Raw genomic sequence first — 23,273 nt, forward strand, 5'->3', positions numbered from 1 at the left:
AGGAGGAAAATCTCGAAGTGACTTGGAAATGTCATTAAGAAATCATGGGCCGGGCGCGGTGGCTCACGCCTATAATCCCAGCACTTTGGGAGGCCGAGGTGGGCGGATCACAAGGTCAGGAGATTGAGACCATCCTGGCTAACACAGTGAAACCCCGTCTCTACTAAAAAATACAAAAAATTAGCTGGGCGAGGTGGCGGGCGCCTGTAGTCCCAGCTACTTGGGAGGCTGAGGCAGCAGAATGGTGTGAACCCCGGGGGCAGAGCCTGCAGTGAGCCGAGATCGCGCCACTGCACTCCAGCCTGGGCGACAGCAAGACTCTGTCTCAAAAAAAAAAAAAAAAAAAAAGGCCGGGCGCGGTGGCTCAAGCCTGTAATCCCAGCACTTTGGGAGGCCGAGGCGGGCGGATCACGAGGTCAGGAGATCGAGACCATCCTGGCTAACACGGTGAAACCCCGTCTCTACTAAAAATACAAAAAAATTAGCCGGGCGTGTTGGCGGGCGCCTGTAGTCCCAGCTACTCGGGAGGCTGAGGCAGGAGAATGGCGTGAACCCGGGAGGCGGAGCTTGCAGTGAGCCGAGATCGCGCCACTGCACTCTAGCCTGGGCGACAGAGCGAGACTCCGTCTCCAAAAAAAAAAAAAAAAAAAAAAATCATGAAAGGCCAGGCACGGTGGCTCACGCCTGTAATCGTAGCACTTTGGGAGGCCAGGGCAGGTGGATCACAAGGTCAGGAGTTCGAGACCAGCCTGGCCAATATGGTGAAATCCTGTCTCTACTAAAAATATAAAAATTAGCCGGGTGTGGTGGCGTGTGCCTGTAGTCTCAGCTACTCTGGAGACTGAGGCAGGAGAATCGCTTGAACCCGGGAGGTGGAGGTTGCAGTGAGCTGAGATTGTGCCACTGCACTCCAACCTGGGTGACAGAACAAGACTGTCTCAAAAAAAAAAATAAAATAAGAAGAAATCATGGAGCTGGGTATGATGGCTCATGCCTGTAATCCCAGCACTTTGGGATGCCAAGGTGGCCGGATTACTTGAGGCCAGGAGTTGGAGACCAGCCTGGGCAACATGGTGAAACCCCGTCTCCACTAAAAAATATTAAGACAAAAATTGGGTGTGGTGATGCACGCCTGTAATCCCAGCTCCTCAGGTGGCTGAGGCTGGCAGGTGGAGGTTGCAGTGAGCTGAGATGGTGCTACTGCACTCCAGTCTGGGCAACATAGTAAGACTCTGTCTCTAAAAAAAAATAATAATAATAAGATCATAGGCCGGTCTCAGTGGCTCGCACCTGTTAATTCTAGCACTTTGGGAGGCTGAGGTGTGAGGATCACTTGAGCCCAGGAGTTGTAGACCCATCTGGGCAACATAGCGAGATTCTATCTCTATTTTGAAATAATTTGTTTTCATTTTAAAAACAAACAAGCAGAAATCATGGAGAAAGGTGAAATTTTACACATCTTCCACAAAATGGGGAAAGATTATGGAAAGAAGACTTGTAAGCCTAATGATTATTTCTGGCAGTACTTCAAATTGAATCATTAAACAGATTTTGACAGCAGTTGTACTGTATTAGAAACTAGATAATGTAAAGTTTAGGATAAAGCTGATAGAGAATGGACTCAGTAAATATGCTCCTCATTTATTACCATTTTTAAGAGAGTCGTAGCTGAGAAGCAGGAGAAAAGAAACCAGGAACGGCTGAAACGAAGAGAAGAAAGAGAGAGAGAAGAAAGGGAGAAGCTGAGGAGGTATGGAGTAATGGGCCAAGTAATTGAAGTTGAATCTCTGTGGTTCTAAAAAGAGATATAATTGATTTTAAATTTTAGATGGTGATAAATCTGTTATGGGACGTGGGAAACTTCTGCTTACTTTAAAAAATATTACTGTGCGAATTATATAAATGTTTAATTATACAAGTATTGTAACTCTTGGCCATTTAATGGAATGTGATTTCCTTTAAAATGTGTGGAAGAGTGAATAAAGAATGCTTCATATCTTGTAAGATTTATAACAAAATCCTTTTCTAACCCTTTGATTTTTCATATTGGGCTAGATTTGCACCAGGTTAGCATAGAATTATTATTTTTTTATGATGTATTTTGTTAATAAAAGGTTTAAGGGTGGTTGTTTCATTGAAGGATTTTTTTTACATTGAACTTGTGGTTCGTTAGTTCCTCAATTCTAGGAGCCATAAACTATTAAAAAGTCTAAAAATAATACCTAAATGTATATAATTCCTCTTACATTGGTATTCATTAATTGATAAAATCTTATAATTCTAGTATTTGGAATGTCTAAACGTTCTTCTGAGTCACTTTTACCCATTGGTAGCTAAAATCACATAGCATCATGGTGGCAACATTTTTTTGTAACTCATCTTTATAACTTCTTCAGTGGCTTTAGGATGGACAGTTATATCACAAAAGATTTGCCTGTAGTCCTCATTTATAGTGTTCCCTGAATCATATTACATTTAAATGTCTGAAATTTAAATACCTTCTCTTCAGAGTTAGCAGATGTGCTTAAGCTAATTAAAACCCTTTGTAGTATTAGGTTATGTTCACTTCCTTCAATCTTTGAGCATATTATATACTCAGTATATTTTGAGAAGTTTAAACAGACTTCATTTGTGTTACATGGCTTATAACCAGGTAATCTTTTTGCACCATAATGACAAACAAAACTACATGTCTGTATGGTCCCTTTTTAGGGGAAGTGATGTCAGTCCTCTGTTGAGAGAGAGAGATTGCTTCATTTACCATAAAGTTTACCTCAGAACTTTTATCTACTTGTTCTTTTGTGTGCACTAAGTCCTTATGGGAATATTGCCCAGTATTCTCATATGTAAGTGGAATTTTCAATAATATTGGGAATCTCATTTTAAGATTCAATTGAGGTGACAGTAACATGGAACAGAATTTCTTTGCAGGACTACATTTTCACATTTGTAGATGATGAAAAAGTATTATCACATCTTACTCCTTTGCCAAATGGCAAGTTTCTTTTGACAGTGATTATACAATGCAAATTTCAGAAATGTTAAAAAAAGTTGTTGAATCTGTGAGCTTAAAGAAATATGGAAGTATGGAAGATGAGGAAATTAGAAACGTATAAAATTATACAAGATGGGATAAAAGAAAAAAATCATAATCATTTACTGGGTGCTTATTGTATGCCAGGCACTGTAATAAGGAATTTATCCATATTCATCTAATCTTTATAAACCCCACCCCCACTCCATCCCAGTAAAATTTATATTAGTATCCCTCTTTTGCTAGTGACAGAATAAGCTGAGAGAGGATATATAACTTATTCAGGTCACACAGACGGTGAATGGTAGAACCAGAAATAAAACTCAAATCTGGCTGATCTCAAAGCCATGCTTTCAACAATGCTGTGTATCATCCAAAAAAAAACAAAAAAAATCCCTGTGATGTCCTACTGGCCATAATATTCACTTTACATTTTATTGAGCATTAACTGTGTCTAGGAAATGTGACAAGTGCCTTATGTAGAGCATCTCATTTCATTTGAAGAAACACATTGTAAGATTGAACTAGGTGTTCTAGAGATTATATAGTATGAGGTTGTAGCTCCAAGAGTATATCGATCTCAGACCATAGAAATTTCACTCTTTTCCCAGAAGGGAACAAAGAAATGACAGATATAAAAGAATTTTTTCCAAGCTGGTAAGTGGTTTCTGGAAAATTAGCAAGTTGTGATGTATAGTTTGAGCATCCCAAATCCAAAAAATGAAATCCAGTGAGCTTCAAAATCTGAAACTTCTTGAGTGCTGACAGCATTTAAAGGAGATGCTTATTAGGGCATTTCAGATTTCAGTTTCTGGATTTAGGGATGCTGAACCAGTAAATTATAATGCAGACACTTCAAATTTTGAAAAAAAATCAGCCACTGTACTCTCAGCACTTTGGAAGGCCAAGGTGGTAGGATCATTTGCATCCAGGAGTTCAAGACCACCCTGGGCAACAAAAAAAATGTAAAAATTAAAAAAAAAAAAAAGCAATCCAAAACACTTCTGATCCTTAGCGTTTCGGAGAAGGAGTACTCAACCTGTACTGTGTTTTAATCTCCTAAGAACATATTCTTTAAGAGCCAGGTATTCTGAGTTAAGCAAACCCTGCAAGGTGAAGAAATCTGTCGAGTTTGGTGTAACATTGCACTGTTTTCTTATTTATAGCCACTTTTCTAAAAATACATACTCTTTTTTTTAGGTCCCGATCACACAGCAAGAATCCGAAAAGGTGGGTGTATTACATAAGACAGGTATAAGTAGTGAAGTTGTCTTTTTCAGAGGTAGTTTTTATAGATTAAATGGTCCTTTAAAAATTTTCTTTTTTGGCTGGGCACGGTGATACGTGCTTGTAATCCCAGCTACTCAGGAGGCTGAGGCAGAATTGCTTGAAGCCGGGAGGCAGAAGTTGCAGTGAGCCAAGATTGCACCACTTCACTCCAGCCTGGGCAACAGAGCAGGACTCTGTCTTAAAAAATATATATATATATTTTGAAATCATTTAGACGCTCAGAGTAGATATGTAAAAGGATTAATTTTTTAAAAATTGATTTGGGTGGTACATTTAGGAAACATGTTCTAAGAGGTTGTAGCTGTTGAAAATGTAAGTAGGTTAATAGTTGGATAAAATTTTGATTGATCCACTGTGGGTTAAGCAAAACCAAAATGTTTAGTATACCCTCCAGTCTTGACTTTATGTGAGTTTATTACCCATTCCTTTTTAGAGTGATCACAGAAAGCTTTCAGAGAGGCATTTGCAGCCTTTTTTTTTTTTTTTTTTTTTTTTTTGAGACGGAGTCTCGCTCTGTCGCCCAGGCTGGAGTGCAGTGGCGCAATCTCGGCTCACTGCAAGCTCCGCCTCCCGGGTTCACGCCATTCTCCTGCCTCAGCCTCTCCGAGTAGCTGGGACTACAGGCGCCCGCCACCTCGCCCGGCTAATTTTTTTGTATTATTAGTAGAGACGGGGTTTCACTGTGGTCTCGATCTCCTGACCTCGTGATCCGCCCGCCTCGGCCTCCCAAAGTGCTGGGATTACAAGCGTGAGCCACCGCGCCCGGCCTTGCAGCCTTAAAGAGCAAGACAATACTTTGTTTTGACTTTCAGCATTAATATTTGGGGTTTGAAACCTTTCTTTATAGTTTTTGCTAGTTGCTGATACATTTTTTTTGTCTGAGAAAGGCAGGGAAATGTGTTGTACTTCATTATTCTTTCTCAATTCTTCACTTGCCATTCTCATTCCAATCGTTGAGCTTTCTTCATGAATCCATTCCCACCTAGAATGCCCTTTGGCAGTCTTTTCCAAATTCTACCATTCGTCTTGTTCAGATCACATCTTCTTTTAGAAACCTTCTGAGTTCTCAGCTCTAGAGACTATTTCCCAAAAACTTTTCCCTAAAAAGTAGCGAATTTGTTGTTACGAAAGAAAAACCTGGCTGAATGCAGTGCCTCATGCTTACATTCCCAGCTCTTTGGGAGGCCGAGGCAGGCAGATCACCTGAAGTCAGGAGTTCGAGACCAGCCTGGCCAACATGGCGAAACTCCATCTCTACTAAAAACACAAACATTAGCCGGGTGTGGTGGCAGGTCCCTGTAATCCCAGCTACTTGAGAGGCTGAGGCAGGAGAATCACTTGAACCCAGGAGGTGAAGGTTACAGTAAGCTGAGATTGTGCCACTGCATTCCAGCTTGGGTGACAGAGTGAGACTGTCTCAAAGAAAAGAAAAACAAAAAACTTATGGTTCTGTTAGCTACATCTTTCAATGATATTTCTGCCTAAAATACTAAAAAACTAAAGAACATTAATAAGTGGGGCCAGTTGTGGCAGCTAATTTATATAATTGGTGAATTTCTCTGATCTAGCATGATAAGTAGAAACATTAAACTATGATACTGTTCTTGTTTACTATTTGATTACTATAAGCTGGTCCCTTGGTTGAAAACATAAAGTATTACACATAGAACATTTTAGATATTTGGGCCAGAAATTTAATTTCTGCTCCTCTAGTCCTGTTACCTAGATAGTATGTTTGCCTTGTAACTGGGCTTCTTACTTCTCTGTGCTTGCCCACTCCCCTTCTTCACCTCATTCTATTTTTCACACATCAGCCAGGATGAGCCTTTAAAAAATGAAATACATCACATCAGCCCTCTGATTCTCCAAAGGTTTTTCATCTCATTCATACGAGAAGGTAACATCTTTACCAAAGCTTTTACATAGGGTGACAGTGTGGCCTGGGGTGTCCAATCTTCTGGCTTCCCTGGGCCACACATCAGATACACTAATGATAACTGATGAGCTGAAAAAAAAATTGCAAAGAAATCTCATAATATTTTAAGAAAGTTTACAAATTTGTGTTGGACTGTATTCAAAGCCATCCTGGGCAGCATGCGGCTTGGAGGCCGCAGGTTGGACAAGCTTGGCATAGCCCAAACTGCTCTGGGATAGTTCTGGTTTATGTCTTTTATCTCAGAATATGTATTAATAGCTTCTCATTACACCCAGTAACTTATTCAGAGCCTTCTAGTTTGAATGATAAAGTACCTGGTCATCCTGCCTGTAAGACCCTGATATTACTTCCTTTTGCTCACTTCATTCCAGCCACACTGGTCTTTTCCTTCGACTTGCTGAGCTTTTTCCCACCTCAGGGAGTTTGCATCTGTGTTCCCTCAGCCTGAAGCACTCCTCTCTGAGATGACTGATTCACTTGTTCCCTTTCTTCTTTCAGCTTTGCTTCAGTGCCACCCCATCAGAAAAGCCTTCCCTGCTTATTCCGTATAAATATTTCCACTCTTTTCTCTATCTTTCTCCACCCTACGTAATACATCTTTTAATTTTTTTGAGATGGAGTCTTACTCTGTTGCACAGGCTGGAGTGCAGTGGCACGATGCCAGCTCACTGCAACCTCCACCTCCCAGGTTCAAGTGATTCTTCTACCTTAGGCTCCCTAGTAGCTAGGATTACAGGCACGTGCCACCATGCCCTGCTAAGTTTTTTTTTTTTTGTATTTTTAGTAGAGAGGGGGTTTCACCATGTTGGCCAGGCTGGTCTTGAACTCCCGACCTCAAGTGATCCGCCTGCCTCAGCCCTCCAAAGTGCTGGGATTACAGGCATGAGTCACCGTATCCAGCAATAGATCTTTTTTTTTCTTAACCACCTGACATATCGTTATTTACTGCCTGCAAACCTGTATAGATCCCTTTCTATAGTATAAGCACTAAGTTTAGTTCAGAAACTTTATTTTACTTGCTGCTCAACCTCCCTTAGTACTTAGAAGAGTGCAAAAATACCTAGTGTATATTTTTTGGATGAAAAAATTACCTAGAATTTTTAAAAAGATGAATAAAGTTATACATTGGAAGAAATGGCATTCATAATAACTCAAAATGAGTGGTTAAACGAAATATGATTTGATAAAACTTACATTGAAAGAGTTTTATATTTTTTCCCTCTGCTTCCTTTTAGAATTACTCTTTTCAGCTGTGGAAATAACCTTTTTTTTTTTTTTTTTTTTTTTTTTTTTTTTTTTTTTTTTTTTTTTTTTTTTTTTTTTTTGAGACAGGGTCTCACTGTGTCCTGAGTAGCTGGGACTACAGGCTTGTGCCACCATGTCGAGCTAATTTTTAAAAATTTATTGTAGATATGGGGTTTCCCTATGTTGCCCAGGCTGGTCTTGAACTCCTCCCGTTTAAGGATTAAGCAGTCCTCCCGTTGTGGCCTCCCAAAGTGCTGGGATTACAGACACAAGCTACTGTGCCCAGCCAGAAATATGCTTTTTAAGTGTGGCTTAAAGCTACGTCCATGTCATGTACCTTTCTTTGACTATAATGATATAAGCTGAATGCCTTTAAGCATCGTTCATAACAATCAGTTGAAGATAAACTGTATTTGTAAACTATCTCATATGTATAATATGATTTTGAACTTGCTGTATCAAATTATGAGCAAACCTCACATTCTTAAAGTGACTTAGTTTTATTGAGGTATAAAATATATATATAAATGATTTACTCTGAAGTCAGTGATTTTTTAGCAAATTATCACCATAATCCAGTTGAGAACATTTCCATCATTTTTAAAGTAACTCTTCTAACAAAGTTGCATTCCTTTGTTTCCCCTTGTTTTCTGTCAAACATTTATGTCCTCTGCATGCCATTTCCACCCTCACCACTCACCCCACAAGTTAGTTTGTGACCTGGTGGAGGCTATAAAAGTGTCTTACCTTGTGGGTTTTTTTCTTTTCAAAAAATGTTTTTATTTTGCCAGCACCTTGATCGTATATCTTCTGGTTTTTCAGAATGTGTTTCGTTCTCTATTTCTGTGTATTCGTTAGAAATACATTTTTTTTGCATCTGAATCGAGTTCTCAAAAATGATTTTCTCAAGTTTTCTTTCTCCCAAACTCTTTGCTCCTTGAATAGAGAACTGTCTTACTGTGTTTGTCTTGCTCTCTATTGCCCAGGCTGGAATGCAGTGGTGTGAACACAGCTCCCTGTAGCCTTGACTTCCTGGGCTTGGGTGATCATCCTGCCTTAGCCTCCCAAAATGCTGGGATTAAAGGCATGAGCTACCACCCCTGGCCCTTACTCTGTTTTGATTACACTGCAACTAGGCATGCATATTGTGGGCATTAAAAACTTATTTCTATGGTTATCTCACCTTTCTAATTCAGAAAGAGAGTAATTTGTCCTGACGTATTCTTCCTCATCTCTTCTCTTCCCTTCTATCCAGGTCTGTCAGGTACTTATTTAATTTCTAGAGAATACAAAAAATGTTCAAGATACTTAAGTGCAATTAAATTCATAACACATCTAGATAATATAGCCCCCCTGGCATATAGTAGTGGTTCGAAAGTTGCTTTCACTTGAAAAACTATTTCTGATAATAAATTTATACATTACTGATTGATCTCTGAGAATTATCAGTGTCTTGTTTTTGTTTTTGAGACAGAATTTCACTCTGTTGCCCAGGCTGGACTGCAGCGGTGTGATCATCAGGTCATTGCAGCAGCCTTGACCTCCCTAGCTCAAGAGATCCTCCCACCTCAGCTTCCTGAGTAGCTGGGACTACAGGCATGTGCCTCTGTGTCCAGCTAATTTTTGTATGTTTTATAGAGACAGAGTTTCGCCATGTTGCCTAGGCTGGTCTCGAAATCCTGAGCTCAAGCGATCCTCCTGCCTCAGACTCCCAAAGTGTTGGGATTACAGGTGTGAGCCATGGCTCCTGGCTGAGACTTATTGATTTATTTTGAATTCTAGTATGTAGTTATTAACACACCAGCAATTTAGTGTAGATTTAGCTGACTTGGAATATAATTGACATTAAGACTACTGAAAGTTTCTCTTTAAAGAAAGAAAAGGCTTTAATAAATGGAAATGTAGTAATTACAAAAGTAAAAACAAAATCAAATCTTGTCTGGTAGATCCAGGTCCAGAGAGCATCGCAGACATCGATCTCGCTCCATGTCACGTGAACGCAAGAGGAGAACTCGATCCAAATCTCGGGAGAAACGTCATCGCCACAGGTCCCGCTCCAGCAGCCGTAGCCGCAGCCGTAGCCACCAGAGAAGTCGGCACAGTTCTAGAGATAGGAGCAGAGAACGATCCAAGAGGAGGTATTGATGTGTCAATCAGAGGATATGGAGCTACCTTAATGTTTTAGAGTTGTTTATGTTTACTTATGTTACTTATGTTTAGAGTTCAGTTTATTGGTTTGAAACTTTTGCATCTGGTAATATGTACACATTTGTGTGTGGGTGTACAACATTTTTCTGTGATTATATGGGTAGTTTTGAAAGAATATACTTATGAGCCAGAGCAAGAAATTGGAACCAATATGTGCAGAGGTTATTGCTTTTCTCTGCTTAGTGTGTCTTGGAAAAAAGTTCTTCACAGGTAAATAATTTTAAATACCAATGCCCTTAGTATGGATCAGCAAATTAGGGGATCTGAGAAGTCCTTTCCTTAAAAGAGTTGTTTAGCTTTGATTTATTGTTTTCTAAACTTATTTAAGCTGGGATGCTTTTTCAGAGCAGACACATTCTAGTATAGTCTTGTTTTATCTGCACTATAGATATGTATTGTTACATACCTTCAGCTTGGCAAGGCAGACTAAGGAAGATCCAAGACTTCCCTTGGTTTAGTGAGAACATTCAAAAGGTGCAGGCATAGGGTAAGGTATGTTTGAGGACTTGAATATCTATTAAGAATAGACAAAGGATTATAATGTGGTAGAAGAGTTTAGCATTCATAGTCTGTATAGATCAAACTCTCAAAACTTCTCAGGTCACATGATGGCCCTTAAACCAGGTAATTTCTGTGTAATGTAAGCCATGTTTAAAATTGCTTTTTTCTTGACAACTATTCAAAAGTATATGTATGATAAACATTTTTTGAGTGCCTAGTACCTACTAGTCTTACTTACTCTGTGGATTACTCCACATAAAATCTATAATCCACAGAAAGCTGTTAAAATCTTTACTTTTTTTTTTTTTTTTGACTCAACTTTCCATTCCCTGAAATCACTCATAAGCTGAGTTTGTTAATAGGCTCTCAATATTTTATTTCTTATATTCTGGCATTGTTTTTTAGTATTAAGGTGATTTTAATAATTGCATATGTTTTACTGTACTAGACTTAGTAAAACATAAGAAAGATGTATAACATAGTTGAACAACTTTAAGTTGCTCTAAGAAGTTTCCTATATGAGGCTGGGCACGGTGGCTCACACTTAGAATCCCAGCACTTTGGGAGACCAAGATGGGCGTATCACTTGAGATCAGGAGTTCAAGACCAGCCTGGCCAGCCAACCCCGTCTCTGCTAAAATACAAACATTAGCTGGGCATGATGGCACATGCCTGTAATCCCAGCTACTCAGGAGGCTGAGGAAGGAGAATTGCTTGAACCCGAAGGTGGAGGTTGCAGTGAGCCAAGATCGCATGACTGCACTCCAGCCTGGGTGACAGAGCGAGACTCTGTCCCTCAAAGAAAAAAAAAAGTTTCCTATGCGAGTTAGAACACAGGATCAACATATTTGACAACAATTAGACTGGCATAAGACTACCACGTTATAAAGTGCGAAACTGCATATCATAGAATAAATGATCCGAGAGTTTAGATGAGACAAATAACAGTAATCAAAAATGGCTTCAGGTAGTCGGTAAAATTTGAACAGGTAGAATCAGCTAGCGAAAAGATCTTCCATATAGAGTGACTATCCTAGGCAAATGCAGAGAATGAGCAGGGAGTTTGTAAAGGACAGAGTGATTTGTAGGCCTCTTACCTCACACTCTTGCAACTGATTTTGGGGGTCTACCCTCAGTGCAGTGTTCAGAAATAAGCATTTTTTAAAAGTTACCTGTCTTATCTGCACAATGAATTTTCAGAATTATCCTGCTAGGTGATGGAAGGTTTAGACATTTTCTTGTATCAATCTGCCCAACTGTTGTTGTTGTTGCTGAACTCCTAAATGTCTTTATTGGTGGTGGGTATGGGAAGGATGGGCGTGAAGTCCCCTCATCTGAGATTGTGTTATTTTACTCCCTGATGCTTCCTGCGTTTATGAAGTTGTATAGGAGTTTTTTCCACCATACATGATACATGATCATATCTAAGATGTCAGCATGTTCATAAAGAGGATTATTTTTGTAAAACTATTAAAAGTTTTGCTTTTCTCGAGCACTTTCTCATCTGTGAATTCAAATTATTCTCTTTTAAAGCATCATTCTTTGTTTTTACTAAAAATTATCAGATAATTGCTGTTAAAACCTACTTGGTATTTCATACGACATCAAGTTATTGCTACAGATTTGGGTTTAATTTTTCAAGGTAAAAAGTTCTTATTGAAAGCCTTTTATGTTTTGCTGTTCTCCTTTCCCTACTGTGAAATACTTGTCTCTGATATAGATTGTCTTTGTGACCTCTTCCTGGCAATAGTACCCTGCGTAAATGAGGACCATTTGCATCTTTCTTCTTGCTCTGTTGAAACATGTTTAGTGCACACTCCAAAGTCAGATTACTTGGGTTCATTGGTTTAGGCTAAGTAATTTATTTTTTTTTTTTGAGACGAGAGTCTCGCTGTATCGCCCAGGCTGGAGGACAGTGGCACGATCTCGGCTCATTGCAACCTCCGCCTTGCAGGTTCAAGCGATTCTCCTGCCTCGGCCTCCCAAGTAGCTGGGATTACAGGCCCAGGCCACCACACCTGGTTATATTTGTATTTTTAGTAGAGAAAGGGTTTCGCCATGTTGGCCAGGCTGGTCTCGAACTCCTCAGGTGATCCACCCTGACTTGGCCTCCCAAAATGCTGGGATTACAGGCATGAGCCACCACCTCCCACCTTGGCTAACTAATTTAATCATCTCACCTGTCTTTCCTCATCTACTAAGTGGAGATAGTAAGAATACCTGCTTTGTTAAGATGATTGGTAGTTTGAGTAAAATAGTATATGGAAACCACTTATGTGTGGGACATAGTAGTTGATACTATTTTTTTAGTTTTATTACTGATCACTGGGACTGTTTAGCATCTAGTGTCTTTTTAGACACTAGTGTCATTTTTACCATCTCTTTTCATATTTTATTCCAACAAAGGCTATGGATAGGACTAGTGTAGACGTGGAATCACTAGACTTGGCACTATGTTTTTTTTTTTTTTTTTTTTTTTTGAGATGGAGTCTTGCTCTGTCACCCAGGCTGGAGTGCAGTGATGCGACCTGGGCTCACTGCAGCCTCCGCTTCCCAGGTTCAAGTGATTCTCCTGCCTCAGCCTCCCGAGTAGCTGGGACTATAGGTGCGCACCACCATGCCCAGCTAATTTTTTGTATTTTAAGTAGAGACGGGGTTTCACTATGTTGGCTAGGCTGGTGTTGTCCTGACCTCAAGTGATCTGCCCGCCTTGGCTTCCCAAAATGCTGGGATTACAGGTGTGAGTCACTGTGCCCAGTCTTTTTATATCATTTTAAGTTTATTAAAACATTAAGTAGAATGTTCAAAGTTGACATTTTGGAACCACTTTTTGTTTAACCCTCCTTAACTATATTTCTAAAACTGAACAGTCATATTTTTTATTTTCCTGAAAGTATTATTCGGGTTCTTGGTAGTGCCTCAGATCCTAATTTTGAATATGGGTTGAGTGAGATAATTATGTAAAAGTACTGTGTCACCTGTAAAGAACCAAATAAATGTAATTTGTTCAATTTTAGATGTTGGAAGTATAGAAGATTCCATGTTTATTCTGATTCCATAATATGTTTGGTTTTCCTTCTGATTGGTTTATTATTTACCTTTCTTATTGAAGTTGGGTATGGGAATGGAGAAGGTAGTAAACAGCTTTGGCTAATCAAGATTTATTAGCGTGAGCATCTTTGTCTTTTTTTATTTCCCCTTGTTGGTTGAATAAGCTAACTCAGTATGAGTAGATTTTTAAAAGTGGTTATTTAAATTCATATTAATAATTGAGTAGTTCTCTTTATCTAAGTCAGGTGTTGGCAAACTGTTGCCGATAGGCCAAATCTGGCCAGTAGCCTGTACAACCAGCAAGCTATGGATGGTTTTTACATTCTAAAAAGAAAAGAACTGCCACAAAGATTGCATGGACCTGCAGCACCCCAGATAGTCACCATCTGGCCCCTATTCTAAGCCATTTAAAATTTAGATAATAAATACATTTCTTTCACTTTTTAAAGCTATTATCTATGTATTATTTATATTAAAATACCTTTTATGAATTGGAGAAACTCTGTGTTGTCTCTGAGATAATGAGAGTAGCCTGTAAGAAATTATTTTAGCCTTCTGCCCCTCAGCTGTTTTTCACCCATCTTCTTGTTTTAATGCCCTTATCAACTATGGTAGTGCTCTGTAATTTGTCAGAAAACTGACTCCTCTGTCATGGGTATATTCTTCTATATATCTTCAGCTATCAAGAGCTTAATATTTATCCTATTCTTTAATTTGGGTTTTTGGGTTTCCCAACATATTTTGCTCCTCAAATTAATATCTTTCAGATCCTCAAAAGAAAGATTCAGAGACCAAGACTTAGCATCATGTGACAGAGACAGGAGTTCAAGAGACAGATCACCTCGTGACAGAGATCGGAAAGATAAGAAGAGGTCCTATGAAAGTGCTAATGGCAGATCAGAAGACAGGAGGAGCTCTGAAGAGCGCGAAGCAGGGGAGATCTAACTAGCTGTGTACATTTCTTCAATCCTTAAGCTTCCTATGGAGTTACGTACTATTGTTTAGTTCACAGCTGTTCAGGGTGACAGTGAGCAGATCCAGACACCAGATCCAGCTAGGCTAGATGTACAGTATCTTAACTTGATCTGAACTGAACCTGTTTTCCTTGATGATGCCTAAAACTACATCCATAGTTTCTGGTGAACCTGTAATACAGTTCTGAAAGTACAGTTTTATATAATAAGATGCTGATCTCTTTATTCTTTCAAGTTAAGAGTGATAGTGAACAAACTGTGTTACTTGCCTTGGGATTTTTTGAACGTTTGTAAAATGCTGTCTTCCCAGTCCAAACAGCTGCAGCTTTGGGCATTTTTCTTTTTAATTCTTCCTCTGACTTTGTATCCCTTAATACCTACACTCTCCAATTGTAAGAGAAAGGGGGCAGGGAAGCAATATAGCTTCCATTCTAAGGCTGTACCCCGTTATGAATTACTAGCTGATTACAGTTCAGAGCATTGATCCTGGAATGTGTGCTGGAGAAATTTAAAATACTGGGGTTTTTTGTTTAATGGTGCCTATTTAGAGTTGGAAGTTGAACAGCTGTTGCATTACATACTTTTGCTTTTCTGTTGAAATTTTGAAATCAAACTTGTCTTGATTTTTCTGTTCTGTTGAATTGCTATGTTCAGGATGTTCTAGGGGGGTGGGGGCAGGGACTCTTCGTAATAAGCACTTGTTTTATTTTGTGTGTGTGGAGTATAAAGGCTACACCCTTATTGTAAAAAAATAATAATAAAATGAAAGAAACAATCACCACCACCATTATTAAACTGTAACTTGTCTAGTAAATTGTCACTAGAACTATTTGCTGTGGGCATTTCCTCTGTTCTGTTACGTCATTAACAGTGCCTTACTGTGCAAGGCACCAAAGGACATAAATATGTACTTGCAAAGATTCCAGATGAGCTGTTCATGTGGGCCCCTTGCTGACTATATTCCAGCCACTTCAGGGTTGTTTGTAATGACCATTATAGAGAAGGGCTCGACCTGGAGAAGAAACTGGGGTGTTGTTATTCTCATTCAACAAACCCAAATAAAAACAGTATATGTAACCAACATAATGAGACTTAAGTTTCTGCATTGAAGAGTTGTATATTCACTAGTAACTTAAACTGTAATTGGCAGGTATCACTTGTGATTCTGGAAATTCTGAGGAACACGAATTCCTTAAGTAATGAAATTAGTATCTGTGGGTATCACTAAGGTCACCTTTCAAGAACTGTTAATGTCCTTCATCCCCAAGTTTGACAGATTTGATGTCAGAGGCATGTGGGCCTCTGTGAAGGTGGTGAGAGAATGGGAAACCAAGGCCATTCTAAGTGATACCAGATGACGTTAAAAAACCCTCATCAAGCTCCCAATTTACCAAGCTATGCCTCATTAACTGAGGGTTTTCTGCTGTATTTGGTTCCACACATGCAATTTATATGGCATTTAATCTGAGAGATCCATCTGCCTCAGTAGCCCGTTTCCCTTCTTTTATTTTTGGTTGCTGAGAAATGTTTTGTGTCTCCTTTGTTCCTGGTAGTCTGTGCTGTTCTAAATCCTTACAAGCACTTCAGATTTCGTACATTGGGGTTTGGAGTAAGATCAAAAGCACTAGCTGGTTGCTGTGAGGAAGAATGCCTGGACCTGGCCCATTATAATAGTGTATCTGGACTTAGATTTTGAACTCTAAAGCATGTGTACAGTTGGAATGGAACACTTGTAGAAGTAACACAGGTCTGTATATCAGTGGTTACTGCAGTTGTGGTTTCTAGATGGTATAGGCTGCCCCAACACGAACAGGGCATGAAGCGCACCGTCACTGTGGGGCTGCGTGCCACGGTGGACCACTTCAACCGCATGGTTCTTTACATGATTGATGCCACTGAATTAGAATAAAACCTCAAATCTTAATATCACTTTCTCATACGCAATTTTTGGTCTTTCTGTGTTGGTGACTGGTAGAAAACATAACTAAATATATTGTATTTGCAAAAAACTTTTGTCCCTCTGGGGAGTGTTTTGCTAAGTTTTTACCTTCAGTAAGGTTTCCTTCATTTTACTGTCATCAAGTACTATCCTAAAGCTCCTTTGCTGAGCTTATCAACACCAACTAAAACTGAGGAAAAGAGCCTCCTTAAATAGGTGTGTTTTTTATTTTTATTTTTTTTGAGACGGAGTTTCACTCTTGTTGCCCAGGCTGGAGTGCAGTGGTGCAATCTCAGCTCACTGCGACTTCCGCCTCCTGGGTTCAAGCAATTCTCCTGCCTCAGCCTCCCGAGTAGCTGGGATTACAGACGTGCACCACCACGCCCGGCTAATTTTTGTATTTTTAGTAGAGACGGGGTTTCGTCATGTTGCCCAGGCTGGTCTTGAACTCCTGGCCTCAGGTGATATGCCTGCCTCGGCCTCCCAAAGTGCTGGGAGTATAAGGCATGAGCAACCCTCCCCGCCCTACCCCTGCCAGGCTTGTTTTTTAAATAAAGACTTTCTTACCTGTGATTATTAGACCTAAAACCAATATACCTTTATCTTTTCCAAGTTCCCTCTTTCCCCTCCATGTTACATTTTAAGCATCTATTTTTAGTGATAGCTTTCAACATTGGCCTTTTGAGCCATCGCTGAGTATGCATTACAATTTCCACACTTTTGCCATTTGATGTTGTAAATTCTTTCAAAATGGTTTTCAGGTAATGATTGTGTACATCATTTAAGCTTTTCCAAATAAATGCTGGTTATAATTTTTAAATGTTCATAGGTTTTTTTTTGTTTTTGTTTTTTAATGTAAGGTCTTGCTGTGTCACCAAGCTAGAGCACAGTGGCATGATCTTAGCTCACTGCAACCTCAATGTCCTGGGCACAAGTGATCTTCCCACTTCACCCTCCCAAGGAGCTGGGATTATAGGCACATACCACCATGCCCAGCTAATTAAAAAAAAAAATTCGTAGAGGCTGGGTATGGTGACTCATGCCTATAATCTCAGCATTTTGAGAGGCCGAGGCAGGCGGATCACTTGAGGTCAGGAGTTCAAGACCAGCCTGGCCAACATGGTGAAACCCCATCTGTACTAAAAACAAAACAAAACAACAAAACAAAAACCACACACACAAAAATTAGCCGGGTGTGGTAGCACACACCTGTAGTCTCAGCTATTCGGGAGGCTTAAGGCACGAGAATCGTTTGAACCCGGGAGGCAGAGGCTGCAGTGAGCCGAGATTGCACTCCAGCCTGGGCAACAGAGTGAGACTTCATCTCAAAAAACAAAACAAAATTACCAGGCATGGTGGCACATGCCTGTAATTCCAGCTACTCCGGAGACTGAGGCAGGAGAATCACTTGAACCCTGGAGGCAGAGGTTGCAGTGAGTCGAGATGGTGCCACTGCACTCCAGCCTGGGCGACAAGAATAAAACTCCCATCTCAAAAAAAACTAAAAATTGTAGAGATGGAGTCTTGCTTTATTGGCCAGGCTGGTCTCCAACTCCTGGGCTCAAGCAATTCTCCCACCTCAGCCTCCCAAGGTGCTGAGATTACAGACATGAGCCACCACATCAAGCCCATTTATGGATTTTTTAGCTTTAAAAATCGAAGTAAATATTACATATTAAAAAAACCACATACCTAATGTGGATGTTCAGCTGTTATGGCTGTCCCAGTTGTGAAACCATTGCAACATGTCCCTTAACTGGTAAATTAGCTGCTGCCCTGGGCTAGTTGAGTGCCTGCCCCCAACATAAGACCAGCAAGCACAGCCAGGAACCTCCAGAATTAGTTCACTACCACATGCTATACTGACTTAAATAGTTTGAAACACATTCTTGTCTGTTTTGTATCTGAAAAAGCAGAGGCTATTTGATTCAATAATGGTTTTTAGGTAATGGTTATCTACCTGTAAGTTTTTTCAAATAAATGCTGTGGGTTGTTTTTTGTTGTTGTTTTGTTTTTAAGACAGGGTCTCACTCTGTTGCCCAGGCTGGTGTGCAGTGGCGCAATCTCGGCTCACTACATCCTCAACATCCTGGGCTCAGGCGATCTTTTCACCTCAGGCCCCTGAGTAGCTGGGACGATAGGTGTGTACCAGCATCCCTGACTAGTTTTAGTAGAGAGAGGGTTTCATCGTGTTGGCAAAGCTGATCTCCAACTCCTGAGTCCCAGCGATCTGCCTGCCTCAGCCTCCTAGAGTGCTGGGACTACAAGTGTGTGCCACTGCGCCCGGCCTACATCATGATTTTATTATATCGTGACTGTTGATAATTAAAATTTTCTGGGGGTATAAATAAGGCAATATGAAGTTGCCCTTTCTCAGTATTTTTCTTTGTACTGCCTGTTATTTGAAAAAGCATTTGCTCCCTCAGGGGAGTTAGGAAAGGTTAGAGAGCTGAGAGAACAGGGTTTCCCTGGGCAGAGGCTGAGTAGGGGAGAGTAGGCAGGGGTCTGCCAGCAGAGTAGTACTGGGGCCATGCATGAGTGGGGCCTTGGGGGCTCTAGGGTCAGCAGGCAGCACACTGGCATGTTCTCCAGGTAGCAGCAGAAACATTAGGGTGTTAGAGGTTTGGGGTCTATAGGCATATCTGGGGATCAGAGCAAGCTAATGGCCAGCTTTGGAGGGTTTAGGCTGAAGCAAAGCATTGAGACTCACAGAATTGGGCTGTCAGTCAAGCAGGGATCCAAGAGATGGGGTCAGCCAAGCAGAAGTCAAAGGCTGGTGCCAGCATCAAAATCTGCTCTGATGCTCCTTTGGGAGACTGATTCAAGTCCCAAATGCTGTTCACACCTGTCTCTGGATGCTGTTGGCTACCTGTAAAAGAAAATACACTCAAATGGGCTTAAACTCTGAAGGGACCTTAGCAGCTCATGTGATTGAGTTGCATGCCAGCTCCATATCTTGGACTAGCACCTGATCCCTATATCCATATGAAGAGAAACCATTTCATCTTGTGTCTCCTAAGAGCAAGGCAACTTTTCCCAGAACCTCGCAACCTTTTTCTCACATCTCTGTCCCTGGCACAGAGATCTACACAGACGATGCTCAATGAATGTGGAATGAATGAATGAAGTGCCTCATCGTTTCCAACATACGTTAACCCACACGATCTCATTTGATTCGTATAGTAATCCTGTGGTTACTCGAAGGGACCATATTCTATCACCATCATGCCCGTTTTTCAGAGTAGGAAGCTGAGCCATGCTGAGTGACTAATAGGACAGAGTCAGCCGACACCTTTTTGATTCTAAGTGAAAGGCTCTTCCTGGCATAAAGTATTGTGACAGGTAGGTCTCAGGTGGGAGTGGCAAGAAGGAAGCAACAGAAATGTCCATTACAAAAAAGACTGAAATGAATGAAGCAGGATGATAACTGCAAGTACTCTCCCATTTCCAGCACCTTTTATTCTAGTCTCATAGTATCTCTCAAGCTGATTGTAACAGATAAAAAACCCATAGTTATCCAAATAACATGGTATATAGGAGTTACCATTTTTTGTTTTTTGTTTTCAGACAGGGTCTCACCATGTTGCCCAGGCTGGGGTGCAGTGGTGCACATGGCTTACTATAGTTTCGACCTCCTGGGCTCAAGTAATCCTCCTGCCTCAGCCTCCTGAATAGCCCCACCCCTACCCACCACTCTCCCACTCAGCTAATTTTGTTTTTTAAATTTTTAAATTTTTTTTTGCAGAGATGGGATCACACCATGTTTCCCAGGCTGGTCTCAAACCACTGAGCTCAAGTGATCCTCCTACCTTGGCTTCCCAAAGTGCTGGGAGTATAGGCATGAGCTACCCTGCCTGGCCAGTTACATTTTTTGATTTCTTGAAATTTTTGTTCGGAAAGTTTGATACAAATTACTTGAAATCAATACGACAATATACTAGGTAATGAAATACAAAGGAGACTGAAGAGATGATAATCAGTAAAAGGGCTTGAACTGTGATTGGATCTTTGTTTAAAAGGCTGGAATAACTGGAGAAATTAGGATATGGATTGAATATGAATTTATTGTTAATTTTATTAGGTATAATGGTGGAATTGCCATTACATAGAAGAATATTCTTAGGAGATAAGTGCTAAAAGTATTTAAGGATGAAGCATCTGGATGTCTGCAGCTTACTTTTAAATAGTTCAACAATTTGATAAACACATAAAGAGCAGGTGTAACAAATTGTTCACTGTTAGATCTAAGTAGATCACTGGTTTTTCAACTTTTTTTTCACAAAGTTGGGGGGAGGAACTCTTAGATTTTCCATTTAAATAATCACTTTAGACCAGGCGTGATGGCTCACGCCTGTAATCCCAGGCCGAGGTGGGTGGATCACATGAGTTCAGGAGTTCAAGACCAGCCTGGCCAACATGATGAAACCCCATTTCTACTAAAAGTACAAAAATTAGCCAGGCGTGGTGGTGCGCACCTGTAGTTGCAACTACTCAGGAGGCTGAGGCATGAGAATTGCTTTAATCCTGGAAGTGGAGGTTGCAGTGGGCCAAGATTTTGCCACTGTACTCCAGCCTGGGTGACAGAGCAAGACCCTGTCTCAAAAAATAAGTAAATAAATCATCACTTTAAGTCGTTCTTTTCTGGAGGCCATATATATGGGTGTTTTTAAGGCAGGGTTCCACAAAATATGATCTCTAAACATTCTGAATCAGAATCACAAAATATTCAGATGGCCGATAAGCACATAAAAGGAGAATCACCATCATCCTTCATTACAAAATGAAAGTTAAAACTGCTGGGCGCGATGGCTAATGCCTGTAATCCCAGCACTTTGGGAAGCTGAGGCAGGCAGATCACCGGAGGTCGGGAGTTTGAGACCGGCCTGACCAACATGGAGAAACCCCATCTCTACTAAAAATACAAAATTAGCCAGGCGTGGTGGCGCATGCCTGTAATCCCAGGTACGTGGGAGGCTGAGACAGGAGAATCACTTGAACCCGGGAGGCAGAGGTTGCAGTGAGCTGAGATTGAGCCATTGCACTCCAGCCTGGGCAACAAGAGCGAAACTCCGTCTCAAAAAAAAAAAAAAAAAAAAAGTTAAAACTATGAGATCCCATTACACATCCACTAGAATGATCAAAAGTAAAAAGACTGACAGCACCTAAGTATGAATGAAGATGTAGAGCAACCAGAACTCCTATTTGCTAGTGGTGTTGTAACATGGTACAGCTATTTTGGAAAACAGGCAGCTTCTTACAAATAAGTATATCCTTACCATATGACCCAGCAATCCTCCTAGGTACCCAAGGGAAGTGAAGACTTATGTCCAGTCAAACACTTGCATTTGAACATTCATAGCAGCTGTATTCATAAGAGCGGAAATATCCATCAATTAGAAAGCAGATAAACAGGCAAGGTGTGGTGGCTCACCCCTCTAATCCCAGCACTTTGGGAGGCCAAGGCAAGCGGATCACTTGAGGTCAGGAGTTTGAAACCAGCCTGGCCAACGTGGTGAAACCCTGTCTCTACTAAAAATACAAAAATTAGGTAGGCATGGTGGCAGGTGCCTGTAATCCCAGCTAGTTGGGAGGCTGAGGCAGAAGAATTGCTTGAACCTAGTGGGGTGGAGGTTGCAGCAGTGGGCCGAGATTGCGCCATTGCACTTCAGCCTGGGTGACAGAGTGAGACCCTGTCTCAGGGAAAAAAAAAAAAAAAAAAAAAGGATAAATTGTGATAAATCTCTACAAAGGAAGGGATTACTGACAAAAGCAGCAACATGAATACCTTTAAAACATGCTGAGCTAATCAAAAGCTGAGCTAAAGGAACGAGACACAAAAGAGTACACATACTGTACAATCAATTCTCTTTATGTGAAATCCTAGAACAGGCAAAACTGGTTTCTAGGGACAGAAAGCAGGTTTGTCTGGGGCCGGAGCTCAGGGAGGACCAAGGATTGATGGCAGAGAGGGAACTTTCTAGCGTGTTGGAAATCTTCCATATTTTGATTGGCAGTAGTTACATGGGTGCATACATTTGTCAAAAGGTAGTCTTAAAATGGGTATACTTTCTTCATTATGCCTCAGTAAATCTGATTGAAAATATATACACTTTTTTTTTTTCCTGTTGGCAGTATGGACTCTTTTAGGCAGGGTAGCTCAAAATGTGGCTTCTGGACCACCAACTAGCATCAGAATTACCAGGAAAACCAGGAAAGACCTTGTTTGGGGACCCCCATCCCATGCCTGACCTACTGAAAAACCAAATATCCAGAGCTGCTCTTCTGTGGCCTGCGATCCGCTAGGCCAGCCTGAGTCAGAGCCCGGCCTCAAAAGCTCCACTACATGAAGCTGGGGCTGGTGGTAATGTTGAGTGTCAGTTTCAAACAATAGCAGCTGGCAGTGCCTGGTGGGAAGAGACTAGAAGAAGTAGAGGAATTCCATGCAGACCAACCTACTGCGTAGCTCTTCTCTTCAAACTTCTGCTTATGGAAGGCAAAAGATATGCTCTAAAGTAGAGGTTGAAACTCATGAGAATTTACCTTGGTGAAAGAAAGGGTTAGAAGCTATTTTTAAAAAGCAGTCGCAGGAAGCATTTCTGAAGTCAGAACTTCTCAACCCAGGCTGTACACCAGACTCTTGTGGACCTTTTAAAACATCTAATTTCTATTTTTATCAAAGGATACATGAATATGGTGTTTTTAAAAAAGGTGGAGATGGTTTTAAGTTTGTTAATGTATGTTTTTAAAAAAAAAATCAGTCCTGACCAGGCATGGTGCCTCACGCTTGTAATCCCAGCACTTTGAGAGGCTAAGGCAGGAGGATTGCTTGAGCCCAGGAGTTCAAGCCCAACACAGGCAACAAAGGGAGATCCTGTCTCTACAAAATATTTAAAATCTAGCCAGCACAGTGGCCTGTGCCCGTACTCCCAGCTACTTGGGAGGCTGAGGCGGGAGGATCACTGGTGCCCAGGAGTTGAGACTGCAGTGAGCTGTGATCCCACCGCTGCGCTCCAGCCCAGTCGACAGAGAGGGACTCTGTCTTTGAAAAAAGAAAAAGAAAAAAAAAGTCTGTCTGCAGCTTAGTCTCGCTGTAAA

At 40.8% G+C, this 23,273-nt stretch overlaps 1 protein-coding gene and 1 long non-coding RNA gene across 11 annotated transcripts in view; one reads left to right on the forward strand and one right to left on the reverse strand.

The window, feature by feature from the left end:
• LOC100601581 (putative RNA-binding protein Luc7-like 2) overlaps positions 1–15,320 on the forward strand; it is a 66,461-nt gene extending 51,141 nt beyond the window's left edge. For all 10 annotated transcript variants that reach the window (XM_003261409.4, XM_003261408.4, XM_030825830.1 and 7 more), the window contains 4 exons: positions 1,659–1,750; positions 4,235–4,264; positions 9,452–9,643; positions 14,033–15,320. In XM_003261409.4, coding sequence (XP_003261457.1) covers positions 1,659–1,750; positions 4,235–4,264; positions 9,452–9,643; positions 14,033–14,210 — 492 coding nt within the window. In that variant the 3' untranslated portion in view covers positions 14,211–15,320. The remainder of the gene's footprint in view (positions 1–1,658; positions 1,751–4,234; positions 4,265–9,451; positions 9,644–14,032) is intronic.
• On the reverse strand, positions 9,220–19,011 carry LOC105740787. The gene is made up of 3 exons (XR_001116876.2): positions 18,889–19,011; positions 15,151–15,251; positions 9,220–9,609 (listed from the first exon to the last, which is right to left on the reverse strand). It is a non-coding gene; the product is annotated as an uncharacterized LOC105740787 (long non-coding RNA).
• Positions 19,012–23,273: the final 4,262 nt, after the last annotated feature.

This window comes from Nomascus leucogenys, chromosome 13 (assembly GCF_006542625.1).
Source record: "Nomascus leucogenys isolate Asia chromosome 13, Asia_NLE_v1, whole genome shotgun sequence".
In the NCBI taxonomy this organism is placed as follows: Eukaryota; Metazoa; Chordata; class Mammalia; order Primates; family Hylobatidae; genus Nomascus; species Nomascus leucogenys.